The sequence below is a fragment of the Pongo abelii genome, chromosome 19, assembly GCF_028885655.2.
Source record: "Pongo abelii isolate AG06213 chromosome 19, NHGRI_mPonAbe1-v2.0_pri, whole genome shotgun sequence".
Lineage (NCBI taxonomy): Eukaryota > Metazoa > Chordata > Mammalia > Primates > Hominidae > Pongo > Pongo abelii.
Window position 1 is genome coordinate 65,309,113 of NC_072004.2, and position 16,126 is coordinate 65,325,238.

General features: G+C 42.7%; 1 protein-coding gene across 8 annotated transcripts in view; it reads right to left on the reverse strand.

The window, feature by feature from the left end:
• Positions 1-15,849, reverse strand: part of LUC7L3 (LUC7 like 3 pre-mRNA splicing factor) — a 33,180-nt gene extending 17,331 nt beyond the window's left edge. For 7 of the 8 annotated variants that reach the window (XM_054546229.2, XM_063717871.1, XM_024234211.3 and 4 more), the window contains exon 1: positions 15,321-15,849. In XM_054546229.2, the coding sequence (XP_054402204.1) occupies positions 15,321-15,419 (99 nt within the window). In that variant the 5' untranslated portion in view covers positions 15,420-15,849. 8 annotated transcript variants of the gene reach the window in all.
• Positions 15,850-16,126: the final 277 nt, after the last annotated feature.

Here is a 16,126-nt window from a genome sequence, read left to right on the forward strand (position 1 = left end):
AAGCAACGTGGTTCCATAAGCTGCATCCAGGATTAAAGTCATAAAACATATCTAAATATTCATGTTTAAACAACCTCACAGACATGAAAGTTTTTTTTTTTTTTTTTTTGAGACAGAGTTTCGCTCTCGTTGCCCTGGCTGGAGTGCAATGGTATGATCTTGGCTCACTGCAACCTCTGCCTCCTGGGCTCAAGCGATTCTCCTGCCTCAGCCTCCCAAGTAACTGAGATTACAGGCATGCGCCACCACGCCCGGCTAATTTTGAATTTTTAGTAGAGACGGGGTTTCTCCATGTTGGTCAGGCTGGTCTCGAACTCCCAAACTTAGGTGATCCGCCTGCCTCGGCCTCCCAAAGTGCTAGGATTACAGACCTCACCGCGCTCAGACGTGAAAGTTTTACTATTACTGTGAATTTTATCTTTACTTATAAACATTTCATTTATAGTTCCCATTTTTACAATAATACATTCTAGGGTTTCGGAGAGATTCTTTCTAAAGATTGATTTTATTGTTTTCAATAGGACTTCTAATGGCCTCATGACCAATTTAAGACTATCGTTCCCTAAGTTTAAGCTAGGCAAGCCACTAGTTTTATGCCAATATTACTCTGATACAGCTTTATGTCTTAGTATCTTTCCACTGTTTTCTTTCCTTTATAAGTTATTATACTTGATTTTTAAGATTATTCTTTGCAGCTGGGCACAGTGGTGCGGGCCTGTAGTGCCAGTACTTGGGAGGCGAAGGCGGGAAGATTAGTTGAGCCCAGGAGTTTGAGGCTGTAGTGTGCTAGGACCACACCTGTGAACAGCCACTGTACTCCAGGCCCTGGCAACATTAAGTGACAACTCGACTCTAAGAACATAATAGAAGTTTTAAAGGCTGGGCACAGTGGCTCACACCTGTAATCCCATCACTTTGGGAGGCCAAGGCGGGAGGATCACCTGAGGTTGGGAGTTTGAGACCAGCATGACCAACATGGTGAAACAACGTCTCTACTAAAAATACAAAATTAGCCAGGCATGGTGGCGCATGCCTATAATCCCAACTACTCGGGAGGCTGAGGCAGAAGAATTGCTTGAACCTGGGAGACGGAGGTTGCAGTGAGCTGAGATTAGGCCATTGCACTCTGGCCTGGGCAGCAAGAGAGAAACTCTGTCTCAAAAAAAAAAAAAAGTTTTAAGAAAGATTATTCTTCGTAACTTAAACATTGTTGTCACAAATAGTTTATTTTAAAAAGACTATATGCTATCTAAAGCTAATGTTTTTAAAAATTATTTCTGAAGTTCCACTGCTTGTGATGCCATGATTTTCTAATTCTTAAAACATCCATTTTGTTCAACTTTGTGTTCACTTTAAATGCATCACAGTAAAATACCAATGCCAATACTCAATTTTTATAAACATTTCTTTGAGAGTTTCTTTTATTTGGGGGAGGGAGGATGTGGCAACAATTATGCGACACTTTTACTGTGACCTAACCTTTCAATTATATTAACCGTTTTGAAGACTCAAAAATTTCACACAACTATATCTAGTAAAAGTTATTGCCAGAATCTGCTATTATTTATAGGCATAAACTGTATGGTTATAAAATAATTTAAAAACTTAATTTTGTGTGCCATCCTCACAGACATGAAAAGTCTTACTATTACTGTGAATTGGCTGCGCACGGTGGCTCACGCCTGTAATCCCAGCACTTTGGGAGGCTGAGGTGGGCGGATCACGAGGTCAGGAGATTGAGATCATCCTGGCTAACACGGTGAAACCCCGTCTCTACTAAAAATACAAAAAATTAGCCGGGCGTGGTAGCGGTCGCCTGTAGTCCCAGCTACTGAGGAGGCTGAGTGAGGCAGGAGAATGGTGTGAACCCGGGAGGTGGAGCTTGCAGTGAGCAGAGATCGCACCACCAGGTGATAGAACGAGACTCTGTCTCAAAAAAAAATTACAAAGTTTTACTATTACTGTGAATTTTATCTTTACTTATAAACATTTCATTTCTATTTCCCATTTTTACAGTAATATATTCTAGAGTTTTGGAGATTATTCTATCTAAAGATTTTTATTGTTTTCAATAGGGCTTCTAATGGCCTCATGACCAATTTAAGTGTTTCGTAAGTTTAAGGTAGGCAAGACACAATGTCTATGATCCTCAGAAAGGTTTGCCATTAAAAAACAAAAACAAAAACAAATAAACACATCTCTACAGTCCCTCCTGACTCTCAAGCATGTGAAATAGGTACACTGCAACACGGCACAATGAATATTCGCCGTTGCTTATCTGCTAAAGAACTAGGGGTACCTGGCAGGGTTCATGCCTGTAATCCCAGCACTTTAGGAGGTTGAGATGGGAGGATTACTTGAGCCTCGGAGGTGGACGTGGCAGTGTGCTGTGATCACACCGCTGCACTCCAGCTAGGGCGACAGAACGCAACCTGTCTAAAAAAGAAAAAAAAAAAAAAAAAAAGAAAAAGAACCAGAGGTAGTAATTCTGCCTTGGTTTCTTCATAGTATTAAAAAAGGAGATAGGCTGGGCCCAGTGGCTTATGCCTGTAATCCCAGCACTTTGGGAGGCCAAAGCAAGAGGATCATTTGAGCCTAGCCTGGGCAACATAGTGAGACCTTGTCTCTTAAAAAAAAAAAATGAAAAAAATTAGCCAGGTATGGTGTCACACACCTGTAGTCCCAGCTACTTGGGCGGCTAGGGTGGAAGGGTCGTTGGAGCCCAGGAGGTTGAAGCTGCAGTGAGTGGTGATCATGCCACTGCACTTCAGCCTGGGTGAAAAGGGCAAGACTCAATTAAATAAGGAGGTAATAAATTTCTTATAGTGGGACTGTAAAGATTAAACTGTATACATTTGCTAAACTGGAAGAAAAAGGTGTTAGCCTATGTAAAAGCTAAAGCAACTCCATCTTGGGTGTTAAAGTGCCAGGCTGACTTCCGATTAACTCCAATTCCAGGAATGCCCCTAAGATTTCTATTTTATCTACTGTTCCTTGTGTTAAGAACATGTACTTACTGTAAATCCTGCTCTTAGGTCAAAACAATTTTGATGATTTTGTACTTAACATAAATCCTGCCCATAAGTAATTATCCTACACATGCCTTCTGAAGCACAGATACCCTTTCCCTATGGTATATAAGCCCTGGGTCTGGGGATATGACATCTTGTCTTGACGCCAGCAGCTGCCCAAGACAGACCTGGCTTCTGTTCATAGGTCCCTATTACATGTTTCCAAGAAACTGGATTTGTCAGCCTCTTTCTTTGGCCTCTCAGGTTCTTCAGACTCTGGGGGTAGGTTTCCGTAGACCTGTCCGCTGCACATTATTATTTTAAATGTTTTTAGGCACTGTGTAGACCAAATAACACATGCCTGTCTGTGGGCTAACCAGAAGCTACCTAATCTAGTCCAATCACCCCATTAGAGACCACATGACCTGCCCTGACGGCATCCAGCTATATCTACGGAATCCAGCCTAGAATCCATTTCCCCAATCCAGTTCTGAGTGTTCCTTCCACTCCAACTCTCCTGCTTTACCATTTAATGGTACATCAGAATTATCTGTTACTCTACGCAATAAACTAGCTACCTGGACTGCTTCTTTTAATCCTCCCCAGAGACTGAGGATTTTAACTAAAAATATTAACAAGGGATCCGAAAAAACGGGAAAAACATATTTGGGTGCTTCAAATAAAGTCATCAATAATGATAATAAGAACAAACCCCGAGAGGCCAGGTGTGGTGGCTCACACCTGTAATCCCAGCACTTTGGGAGGCTGAGGCAGGTGGATCACCTGAGGTAAGGAGTTCAAGACCAGCCTGGCCAACATGGTAAAACCCTGTCTCTACAAAAATACAAAAATTGGCCAGGCATAATGGCGAGTGCCTGTAATCCCAGCTACTTGGGAGGCTGAGGTGGGAGAACTGCTTGAACCCGGGAGGGAGAGGTTGCAGTTAGCTGAGATCGCACCACTATACTCCAGCCTGGGTGACAGAGAGAGACTGTCTCAAAAAAAGAATAAACCCAGAGAATTCTTTTCTTACTTTTGGATATAATCATGACAACTGCTCAAGTTTTGGAATACTAGCATTCTTCATTTAATAGTAATCCCCAAAAGATATAAATGCTTATTACAGATTAATACCCACGCAAACTCTCTAAATACCTACATAATCGTAACTTATCCTCTTAATAAATTTAAGGCAACACTAGTGACAAGTGTTCAATCTCATCAACAGTTTTTAATTTTTATTTTTTTGAGACAGAGCCTCACTCTCTTGCCCAGGCTGGAGTGCAGTGGCGCGATCTTGGCTCAATGCAACCTCTGCCTCCCAGGTTCAAGTGATTCTCCTGCCTCAGCCTCCCAAGGAGCTGGGATTACAGGAGCATACCACAATGCCTGGCTAATTTTTCTATTTTTAGTAGATGGGGGGTTAAGCCATGTTGGCCAGGCTGGTCTCAAACTTCTGACCTCAAATGATCCGCCCACCTCGGCCTCCCAAAGTGCTGGGATTACAAGCATGAGCCACAGCAACAGGCCCATTAAGGACATCTTAATGATTTTTGTCTTTCAGTATCTACTTAGATCCAACACTAAGCAATACAATTCTCCTTTGAGCTAATCAAATATTTTCAATGCTCTCTGCACTATTTTTACGTCTTTTTTTTTTTTTTTTTTTTTTTTTTGGAGACAGAGTCTTACTGTCGCCCAGGCTGGAGTGCAGTGGTTCAATCTTGGCTCACTACCTCTACCTCCCAGGCTCAAGCAATTCTCGTGCCTCAGCCTCCCAAGCTGGGATTATGGGCAACTGCCACCATGCCTGGCTAATTTTTGTATTTTAGTAGAGATGGGGTTTTACCATGGTTGATCTCGAACTCCTGGCCTGTCTGCACTATTTTTGTTAAACTGTTTATCATAAAGATAATAGACTGAAAGTGGTGGCTCAAGCCTGTAATCTCAACACTTTGGGAGGCTGAGGCAGGCAGATAGCTTAAGCTCAGGAGTTCGAGACCAGCCCGGGCAACGTGGCAAGACCCCATCTCCACCAATACAAAAAAATTAGCCAGGGGTGGTGCGGGCTACTCAGGAGGCTGGAGTGGGAGGAGCCTGCTTGAGCAGTGGGAGGACTGCTCGAGCCCAGGAGGTCGAGGCTACAGTGAGCTGAGATTGTACCACTGCACTCCAGCCTGGGTAACAGAGCCAGACATTGTCCCCCCTTCCCCCACCAAAAAATACATATATATAAAAAAAATATTCAATATCTACTTCTGATTATCTAAACACTGGCAACACAACTCATGTTGGAAACAGTAAAACTGACAGGGACTTAAATTTTAAAAATCTAAATAGCTAATCCTAATTACTATATACAGTAAGTCCTTGAATAATGTGATGAGGGAAAAAAAAAAATGATTCCCAGCTGGGGCTAACTGTGTAGGAGTCTGCAAGTTCTCCCCATGTCTGTATGGGTTTTCTCCCAGTACTCTAGTTTCCTTCCACATCCCAAAGCTGTGCACAGTAGGTGAACTGGCATGCCTAAGTCCCAGTCTGGGTGAGTGTGGGTGTGTGAGTATGCCCTTTGACGGGAGGGCATCTTGTCCAGGGTTAGTTCCTGCCTTGCATCCTGGGCAGCCGGGATCAGCTCTGTCCACCCGCCACCCTGAACTGGAATAAGGAGGCTGGAAAGGAATGAATATAAATTATTGTAAAATAGAAGTTTGTAAAGCATATGATAATCATACAAATGCATGACAATGAACAGCATAGTCCAAAAGTGGTGAGTTTACCATATTTATTATTGTGTTGTAACTGAATGGAGGTAGGAGGTGCTTCTGACAATGTTCAAGTTGTAAACATTTATTCCTTGACTTAACTCACCACCACTACAACTGCCATCACTCACTGATTCACCAAAAACTGGGTAATTATCTCGCTTTTATTCATCTTTCTTAAATGTATGTATATGTCAAATTTATCTCAATGTTTGATATCAGAAATGTTTTGGGTCTTTTTAGTTATGTTTCTGTAACCAGAATGTGCCACAGAAACCTAACTCTTCTTTATATTAACTAATCTATGGTAAAACTTTTGTTATATGTCATGTCAACTGAAGTCACGGTTTCCAAGAACCCATTAATGACGTTAAATGCAGACTTACTGTATTCTGAAACAGGACATATTACTGGAATACCTCAAATGCCATACATATACAAATATTGATTAATTTAAAATCCAGGAATACCTGGGAATTTTATTGGTTAAAAAAAGGAACACGAGCCAGGTGCAGTGGCTCACGCCTGCAATCCTAGCACTTTGGGAGGCCGAGGCAGGCAGATCACTTGAAGCCAGGAGTTTTGAGACCAGCCTGGCCAAAATGGCGAAACGCTGTCTCTACTAAAAATACAAAAATTAGCCAAGCATGGTGGCACACGCCTGTAATTCCAGCTACTCGGGAGACTGAGGCACGAGAATCGCTTGAACCTGGGAAGTGGAGGTTTGCAGTGAGCTGAGATTGCGCCACTGCACTCCAGCCTGGACAACAGATCAAGACTGTCTAAAAAAAAACAAAAAAAAAACACAAACAAAAAAAAAAAAACAACAAAAAAACCCCAACCCTACACGCTGTAGTCTTTTGTCACTTCTGCCTTAATATTAATAGTTTAATTCTGATTATGACAGGCTGTAAGTATTTTCTTTTTAGCTAAGAGTTCAATTCATTGTGTTAAAGATAAACCCCCAAAGAGATAATTCTTAATAAAAGAATTTATAACAAAAATTATGTCCCTGATAACATATAGTTTTATGTTTCAGCTATACCACGACCACACATTCATTTCCATGTCTTTAATTTTATTACATATACCTTTGCAGGCATGATTCACTATTTACTGCCTACACAAACTTCCAGTAAAATTTCAATCAATCTTCTACAGCAGCCAGTTAGTAAACATCTCTCCTCTGCTTAGAAGCCTTCAGTTATTTCCCAATGTAATAAAGTCTAAACTTTTAACAAGGCTTATAAAAACTTTTTTTTTTTTTTTTGAGATGGAGTCTCGCTCTGTCACCCAGGCTGGAGTGCAGTGGCGCGATCTCGGCTCACTGCAAGCTCCGCCTCCCGGGTTCATGCCATTCTCCTGTCTCAGCCTCCCGAATAGCTGGGACTACATGCGCCTGCCACCACACCACGCCCAGCTAATTTTTTTTTTTTTGTATTTTTAGTAGAAACGGGGTTTCACCATGTTAGCCAGGATGGTCTTGATCTCCTGACCTCGTGATCCACCCGTCTCTGCCTCCCAAATTAGTGGGATTACAGGCGTGAGCCACCGCGCCCGGCCTATAAAAACTATTTAAAGCCAAGTTCTTGCCTACCTATCTACACTCCCCCACCCAACAAAAACACACACACTACAATACTATTTAAAATTTGCCAAATTCACCGATTTTTCTCCAGCTCTTCCTTCAGGCTGGTAAGGTGTCTTCTCTCTCCTCTCCCTCAGGCTAATTCTGCCAATCCTTTAGGTAAATGTATTTAAAGACCACTTTGTCTGACAGGCCTTTCCTGAGTATCCATCCCAATCTGGGTTAGGCACTCCTTTCCTGTGTACACTGTACAGCTGACCTTTGAACTCAGGGGGCTAGGGGCACTGCTATGGTTTGGATGTGGTTTCTTTGGTCTCAAAAAAAAACATTCTTGTGGGAGTGAATTCCCATTCTTAGTTGACTGGAAAATTGGTTGTTGAACAGAGCCTGGCACTCCTAGCCACGTGATCTTTGCACATGCTGGCTCCCCTTCTGCCATGAGTGGAAGCAGTCTGGGACCCTCACCAGATAGGTACCAGCTACAATGCTTCTTGTACAGTCTGTGGAACTGAACTAAATAAATCTCTTTTCTTTATAAACTATCCAGCCTCAGGTATTTCTTTATAACTAAGAGAGTTACTGACCCTAACTCCCCTAAAACTTAACTATCAAAAGCCTACAACTGACTGGAAGCCTTACAATAACACTAACAGTTGGTTAACACATATTTTATATATTATTTGTATTATATTCTGTATTCTTTCTTTTTTTTTTTTTGAGACAAAGTCTCGCTCTGTCAACCAGGCTGGAGCGCAGTGGCGTGATCTCGGCTCACTGCAACCTCTGCCTCCCAGGTTCAAGCAATTCTCCTGCCTCAGCCTCCTGAGTAGCTGGGATTACAAGCACCGGCCACAACGCTTGGCTGATTTTTGTATTTTTAGTAGAGACAGGGTTTCACCATGTTAGCCAGGCTGGTCTCCAACTCCTGACCTCAAGTGATCCGCCCACCTCGGCCTCCCAAAGTGCTGGGATTACAGACGTAAGCCACCGTGCCTGGCTATATACTGTATTCTTACAATAAAGTAAGCTAGAGATGTGCACTGTAGAATGTTTAGGGAAAAAAATAACTATAAGCTAGAGAAAAAAATGTGAAAACACATTTACAGTACTGTATTTATCAATACCCTAAGTTTAGGTCATCTGTATACAAAAGATGAATTGTCTCAAATGACAGCAACCCCAGGTGCAGATCTCAGTCTATCGTACATATCAAGCAACTTAACTTCTTGTATTGTCATGACTTTTCTGCTTCTTCAGAGCACTTCCAATGTCACTGGCTGCACTTCGTATGGGTCTCAGGGCGTTATTCAAAGGTCATGGTATTGTACATAGGCCAGGCGCTGTGGCTCACACCTCTAATCCCAGCACTTTGGGAGGTCAAGGTGGGCGGATCACTTAAGGCCAGGAGTTCGAGCCCAGCCTGGCCAACATGACAAAACCCCATCTCTACTAAAAATACAAAACTTAGCCAGACATGGTGGTACACGGCTGTAATCCCAGCTACTTGGGAGGCTGAGGTGTGAGAACTGCTTGAACCTGGGAAGCAGAGGTTGCAGTGAGCCGAGACGGCACCACTGTACTCCAGCCTGGGCGACAGAGCAAGACTGTCTCAAAAACAACAACAACAAAAAGCAAAACAACAAAAGTTTATATGGTATTGCAATAAACAATGATGAAAATACACAAGAACCAAGGGATAATTTTTTACTGTGATATGCAATTTACTTTAGACACCAACTGCTCATGCAGAGATTATCAGAGTCACAGGTCATAGGGCATTTTAAGTGGAGCCTGGCAACACTTGAGCTCACTGTAATAGCAACAGGTGGCTACAAAATTATTACAGTATTACAGTATGTACTACAGTCAATTTTAAGCAGTTATTACTCAATCTTTACTTTCTCTGGACTGCTAGTGGCACCATGTACTGTGTGCATAAGTTTTCAAAGTTTAACTTTTTATGATTCGTATGTATTTTGTGGTAGGAAAATGATAAACTAGTATATACATCTATTTTATGTATTTGTGATGTACGTATCTTTTCTTAAATTTTAAAAATATTTCTAGGCTATGTGATTTGTCTTCAAGTTTTTTCAAATTGTTGCAAATCTCCAAAAAATGTTCCAATATATTTATTGAAAAAACTCCACGTATAAGTGGACACACTCAACTCAAACCCATGTTGTTCAAGGGTCAATTTTACGTTTCCCAATGGTGGCATTTATCATATTGTGTTATGGAAATGCGTTTACATTCAATTGGAATAATCCCCACTGGGGAAAAAAAAGTGCATTTACTGTCATCAATACCTGATGGCTCTTTAGGACAAAGTGCTGTATCTGTACTATCTTGCTGTTATCTACCTAAGAGCAATACTTTTAATTTTTTTTTGAAATGGAGTCTTGCTCCTGTCGTGCAGGCTGGAATGCACTGGCGTGATCTTGGCTCACTGCAACCTCCACCTCCCGGGTTCAAGCGATTCTCCTTCCTCAGCCTCCCGAGTAGCTGGGATTACAGGCGAGCGCCACCACGCCTGGCTAATTTTTGTATTTTTAGTAGAGACGGGGTTTCGCCATGTTGGCCAGGCTGGTCTCGAACTCCTGAGCTCAGGTGATCCACCCGCCTCAGCCTCGCAAAGTGCTAGGATTACAGGCGTGAGCCACTGCGCCCAGTCGAGCAATACATTTTTGTTGGATAAATGAATACAACAATTTTCCTAACTTACTATAAGAAATGAAGAGAAAGGCTGGGCACGGTGGCCCATGCCTGTAATCCCAGCACTTTGGGAGGCCAAGGGAAGATCACTTGTTGTCAAAAGTTCAAGACCAGCCCGGCAAACATGGTGAAACCCCATCTCTACAACAATACAAAAATTAGTCAGGCATGGTGGCATGCACCTGTAATTCCAACTACTCTGGAGGCTGAGGCAGGAGAATCGCTTGAACCCAGGAGGGGGAGGTTGCAGTGAGCTGAGATCACACCACTGCACTCCAACCTGGGCAACAGAGCAAGACTCCATCTCAGGGGGAAAAAAAAAGAGAGAAAATATTTCATAAAACGAAGAACTGTATTAGCAAAAAAGTCAAATTTACAAACTTAAGCTACCTTCTCCTTTTGTGAGGAAATCAAGGCTAATAACATATATAATGACATACACACACACACACACACACACACACACACACAATTTTCCTAAAGCAACCAAAGATTTAGGAAATACCTTAATTTTCAGTGTGATTATGGTATTGCGGTTATTTTATTTTATTTTTTTTTTTTTGAGACAGAGTGTCATTCTGTTGCCCAGGCTGGACTGTGGTGGCACCATCTCAGCTCACTGCAACCTCCGCCTCCTGGGTTGAAAGGATCCTCCCGCCTCAACCTCTGGAGTAGCTGGGATTACAGGCATGCACCACTACGCCCAGCTAATTTTTTTACTTTTTAGTAGAGACGGGGTTTCACCATGTTGGCCAGGCTAGTCTCGAACTCCTGGCCTCAAGTGATCCGCCTGCCTTGGCCTCCCAATGTTGAGATTACAGGTGTGACCCACCATGCCCGGTCAGCTATGTTTTTTTTTAAAGTCCTTGTATTTTACAGATATACAATGATGGCTTTAAGGTTGACAATAACAGAATTGCTTCAAAATAATGGAAGGGATACAGAGGAAATAATATTGACCACGTGCTAATATTGCTAAATTGGGTATGGGTACATGGGGAGTTCATTATATTATACTATTCACTCTAATTCTGTATGTTTTGGGAAGAAAAGCAAACAGCAATTACATACACATATAACACATGGACTGCTGGCAATTCTGAGAAGCCAACACTTACTATTTTACTATGGAGTAAGGTAGGAAATGCCGACCGGGCACAGTGGCTCACACTTGTAACCTCAGCACTTTGGGAGACTGAGGGGGACGGATCACTTGAGGTCAGGAGTTCAAGACCAGCCTGGCCAACATGGCAAAACCCTGTCTACTAAATATACAAAAATTAGCTGGGCGTGGTGGCCCATGCCTGCAATCCCAATTACTCGGGACACTGAGGCTGGGAGGTGGAGGTTGCAGTGAGCCAAGAGCATGCCGCTGCACTCCAGCCTGGGTGATAGAGCAAGACTCTGTCTCAAAAAAAAAAAAAAGGAGGGGGGGGCGGGGGGCGGGGTAGAAAACGCTTTTCTATCTTACTCCATAGTAACATAGTAAGTTACTATGAACATTTTGGTGACTGAATGAAAACTAGTAAAATATATATTAATAGATGCCATCATGCATTATAATTACTAGTTTTTTGTTTTCAATTTTCACTCCCAAATTCTGAACATTTTTAAAGCAAAAAGAAAAAACTTACAAGTAAAAAATGTGGACAGAAGCTTTAGTTGTTTTTCCTTTTCTAAACAACTTTTCAGTGTCAATGACAGTATCTACTGACATTCCAAAGATTTTAGAAAAGAACATTTAGTTCGATTTCCTTCATAAATTGTTAAACCTTCATGGAAGGAAGGGTAGGCTTGAGTTTGATAAATGGAAGAAAACTCATTTCAGATATCAGAATCAGTGTTAACAATTAAGTAATTTCATTTTCAGGTTGAGATCTAGAATATAAAAACCTCAATTTGAACTACAAAATTTCTGTCTTGCTACATAAAAAATAACAAAACTCCAGATCAGACTTTACAATTTACTACAGTCTTCTAATAATATGGCTACTAGTGCCTTCTCTGGCAAACACTTAAATCAAACCCTCACTGAAAGGTACTCACCCTAGGCAGTTAGTTACAATCACATGCTTTCCTCATCACTGTGGTTGTTTAGGATTAACCAAGCAATTGCTTAGTGCAAAAAACCAAAACAATAATCTCAAACAATTGCAAAATACAAATAAACACGGTGGGAGGGTGTACCAATGAATCCATGAAACAGTACTAAAGCCGACTTGACTTTAGCTGCCAGTTTCTCACATCCAGAGGCAGCAATCTACAAAGTTGGAAATGCCTGTAAAAGCACTAGCCCCAGTAAAATACCTTGGTGAAGGTTACATACACACCATTACAAATAAATGGTTGATCATTTTGCATCACAGATGCATCCTTCACTTGAAACTGAGCTTCGCAAGTGCTGCTTGCTCACTTATTACTCATCATGAAAAGGAGAAAAAAGTACAGTATTAGAATCTACTACCAAATTAATACCAATTAAGATTTAATTGTGCAGATATGCACAATTAAAAGCCCAGGACTAATCAGGATGGGTCAGGAAACAGTGGGTCACAAACTTTGGAATGCATAAGAGGAGCCGGCCGGGAGCGGTGGCTCGCGCCTGTAATCAATCCCAGCACTTTGGGAGGCCGAGGCGGGCAGATCACGATGTCAAGAGATCGAGACCATCCTGGCCAACATGGTGAAACTCCATCTCTATTAAAAATATAAAAATTAGCTGGGCGTGGTGGAGGGCGCCTGTAGTTCCAGCTACTCGGGAGGCTGAGGCAGGAGAATCGCTTGAACCCGGGAAGCGGAGGTTGCAATGAGCCGAGATCACGCCATTGCACTCCAGCCTGGGCGACAGAACAAGACGCCGTCTCAAAAAAAAAAAAAAAAAGAATGCATAAGAGGACCCATTTTAAAAAATGCAGATACTGGGACCCTTCCCCAAGACGGACAGAATCAGACTCTCTGGGAAGGGCAGTTGAAGGGGTTGAAGTACAGAAATCTGCATTTAAAACAAATTCCACAGGTCAAATACAGGTATCTAGGGACTACTTTTAATACTAATGTAAAGTTAGCATTTTGACTGTTAAATACCTACAGATGCCACGGCAACTGTCGTTTTAATTAATGATTGCTTCCTTTCCTTATTTTGGTATTTATCTCTATTCCAAAAAAAACACAAAGGCCCCATCCAGCTGAAATGGCTTCTTCCATTTAATGCAAGTATGGCCAAGAAAAATTTCCAGATAGAACAGGAATGCAAAAATATGTTAAAATATCAGGCTAGAGATGGTGAATCCTTTTCAGCATATAATGGGTTTGCCCATCCCTGCAGGTTTAGCACTAACAGCCAACAGTACAAGAATATGCAGATGACCCGGAAACGATATCAAGAGCTTCCCCAGCTTTATTTCACAATAATTCCACCTATTTAGATGAGACCAGGTGCTTTGTTTTTGCTCAACACTACCAACATTTTCCCTGCAGATATCAATCTGAAATGCCAGTAACTGACTTGAAATCCTTCAATCTAGAACGAAGTGCAATCTGTCATTGAGGTATTAAATACTTTAGTAATAAACACTGAAAGTTAAAATTAGTGGAAAATACTAAAACTGAAAGCAAAGCAGATTATGGCTGAGAGATGACTTAAAACCTAAATTGCTATTCTGAGGGGCTCATCACTGCAGAGTCATAAACCCACCACATACAATGCAATGTGGCAACAAATTACCCCGGGAAAGAAAACAGTTTCTCTAAAACGTGTTCAAAGCCAAGGGTGCAGAGACACAAGGCTGTTCCAACTGATAAGGAGTGCAATGGAAAGCATTTTTCTCTTGAATTCAAAATATACAAATAACCTATTGAACATAAGCCGAATCACCATAATGTTTTGGTTTTTTACCTTACTTAGGATTTTGAGCGTTATTCCTAACACCTTTGCAAAGTTTAGACTGAAACGTTACAGAGTCAGGCAGTTAAAAAAAAAAAAAAAGTTACTTCGCTGTATCAAAGATGCCTACAAAAGAAAGACGGTCAAGAAAGACGGTCAAGATAGTCTCCTATTGTGACAAATGGTTGGGGGAGTGGGGAGCCTAAATGTTAAAAACAAAAAACCCACCTCTTAAAAACAATAAATTCTACTCTAAGAATGTTTCATACTACTTCGGAATCAGCTACCACCCCAACACAACTTGAGCCAAACTTACTCTTTAAGTCCTAAAAGGAGTCATCTAGCACCAACTTGCTTTCCTACACTGCAAAAGAGAAATTTTACCTTAACCAAAGACTACGTTTAAAAAGAGTAAGAAAACAGTTTTCTAAAGAAGCATGCATTACCTGAACTATTCCTTCCTATTTTGATTAGCAATTGTTTTAAAATTAGCATGGTAGATTATAACCGCAAAGTAAAATTAAATTCTGTATCTATTCTCCAGGTAAGACCTAAAGTAAACATTACACTGCATGTTCAAAACTAGATCAAAACACTTGAAATGCTACAGTAGCTGCAGAGAACCAGTTTCATAGGATTGTGGAAAGCTAACAGAACTACAAAGATTAGTTTCCTCAGTTGCCAAGACTTTGGGTGAGCCTTTTTAAGTCTCACCAGTGAAACTGGGGTTGTAATATTTACCTTTACGCCCAGGGCTAAGAGCATCAAATGAGTTTTATGTGGAAGAAAAAACCTTGACAGCTGCCTCTATAAGAGACTTCTTAGTATACTGTTAACGAACAGTACTTGTAAATCATCACGGTAAACCCTAACAAGTAAACTACTTCTTTTATATTTTTATTTCCCCGTATAAGCGTCATGGTGTAATTACTTAAATAAAATACTGCCACGATTTTTACCATGAATCCTAGTCAGAAATTTTATTCTAAATACGACGTTCAACCCAAACTACAGAAGAATGTGCCCTTCTCCCTATTTCAGAATGAGGTGAAACCTCGGAGCCGCTAGATTTAATAAGATACTGCTATCCTTTCCCGCGTTTCCCCGCCTCATCAAGGTGCTTTTCAATTCTGCCAAGGGCTCTCCTGGACCCCCTTGATACTAGAACAACAAAACCAAATCACCCCCATTCCCGGGTCCGGACACCATCCTCCCTCCTGGCTCCATGAGCACCGGGTCAGATGCTCGACCCCGGGTACGGCCCTGGCCCCACAGAGCGCCGCGGCCAGGCGGGCCACAGCCCGCGCCCGCTCCCCTCCCCCACGGAGCCCGGGCTCAGGCCCAAGGCCCGCGGGACTTACGCTCTCGTGGTCCCACCGCACGTTGCTGCGCTTCTCGTCCGGGGCTAGGTTTCGGTCCCGGCCCATTAACTCATCCAACAACTGCGCGGCCGAAATCATGGTGCTTCCTTCGGGCGGCTGTTCCCACCAGCCCAGGCACCCGCCAACGAAAACACGGGCGACACCGTCGCCAATCTCCTCGGCGCGCTCTCAGGCCGAAAATCCTCCTACACACAGGAGCCGACAAGACAAAATGGCCGCCGCGCGGACGCCTTCCCAGCATGCCGTGCGCCCGCGGGACACGCCCAGGCCCGGGCGGAGAGGGCGAGCTCGGCTTCCGCCGTCCGGGGGCGGGGCCCGCGGAGGCCGGGTACGGACTCCGCGCCTGTGTAGAGGCCACGTACGGACTCCGCGCCTGTCTAGAGGCCGCGGGGACCGGTAGCCTTTGCCCGCGCGCCTCCCCAAGCGCCCGGTTTTCCCGAGCTTCTTCACGGTGAGAAATTGGAGAGTAGGTCTTGAAGCCTGGACACCGCTTCAAAATGGAGAAGACAGTGTCTCCTTTAGTCCACGTGGTGCACATGGTGCCTCATGCAGCGGAGGAAACTGAAGATTACGGCTTCCGACTCCATTTTCCTAGTCGCTGCGCTCGCGCCTCTTGCACCTGGCTTTGTTCTCCGCCCTGACTCTCCTGATTAACAGGATGGGAAATCGAGGCAAGAAGAGACAAGGCGGCTTCTAAAATATGGGGATTCAGTCCTACACCAAATGCCTCCCAGTGTGGAATTTTTTAAAAAGATATTGATCCAGTAGGCCAGGTGAGGTGGCTC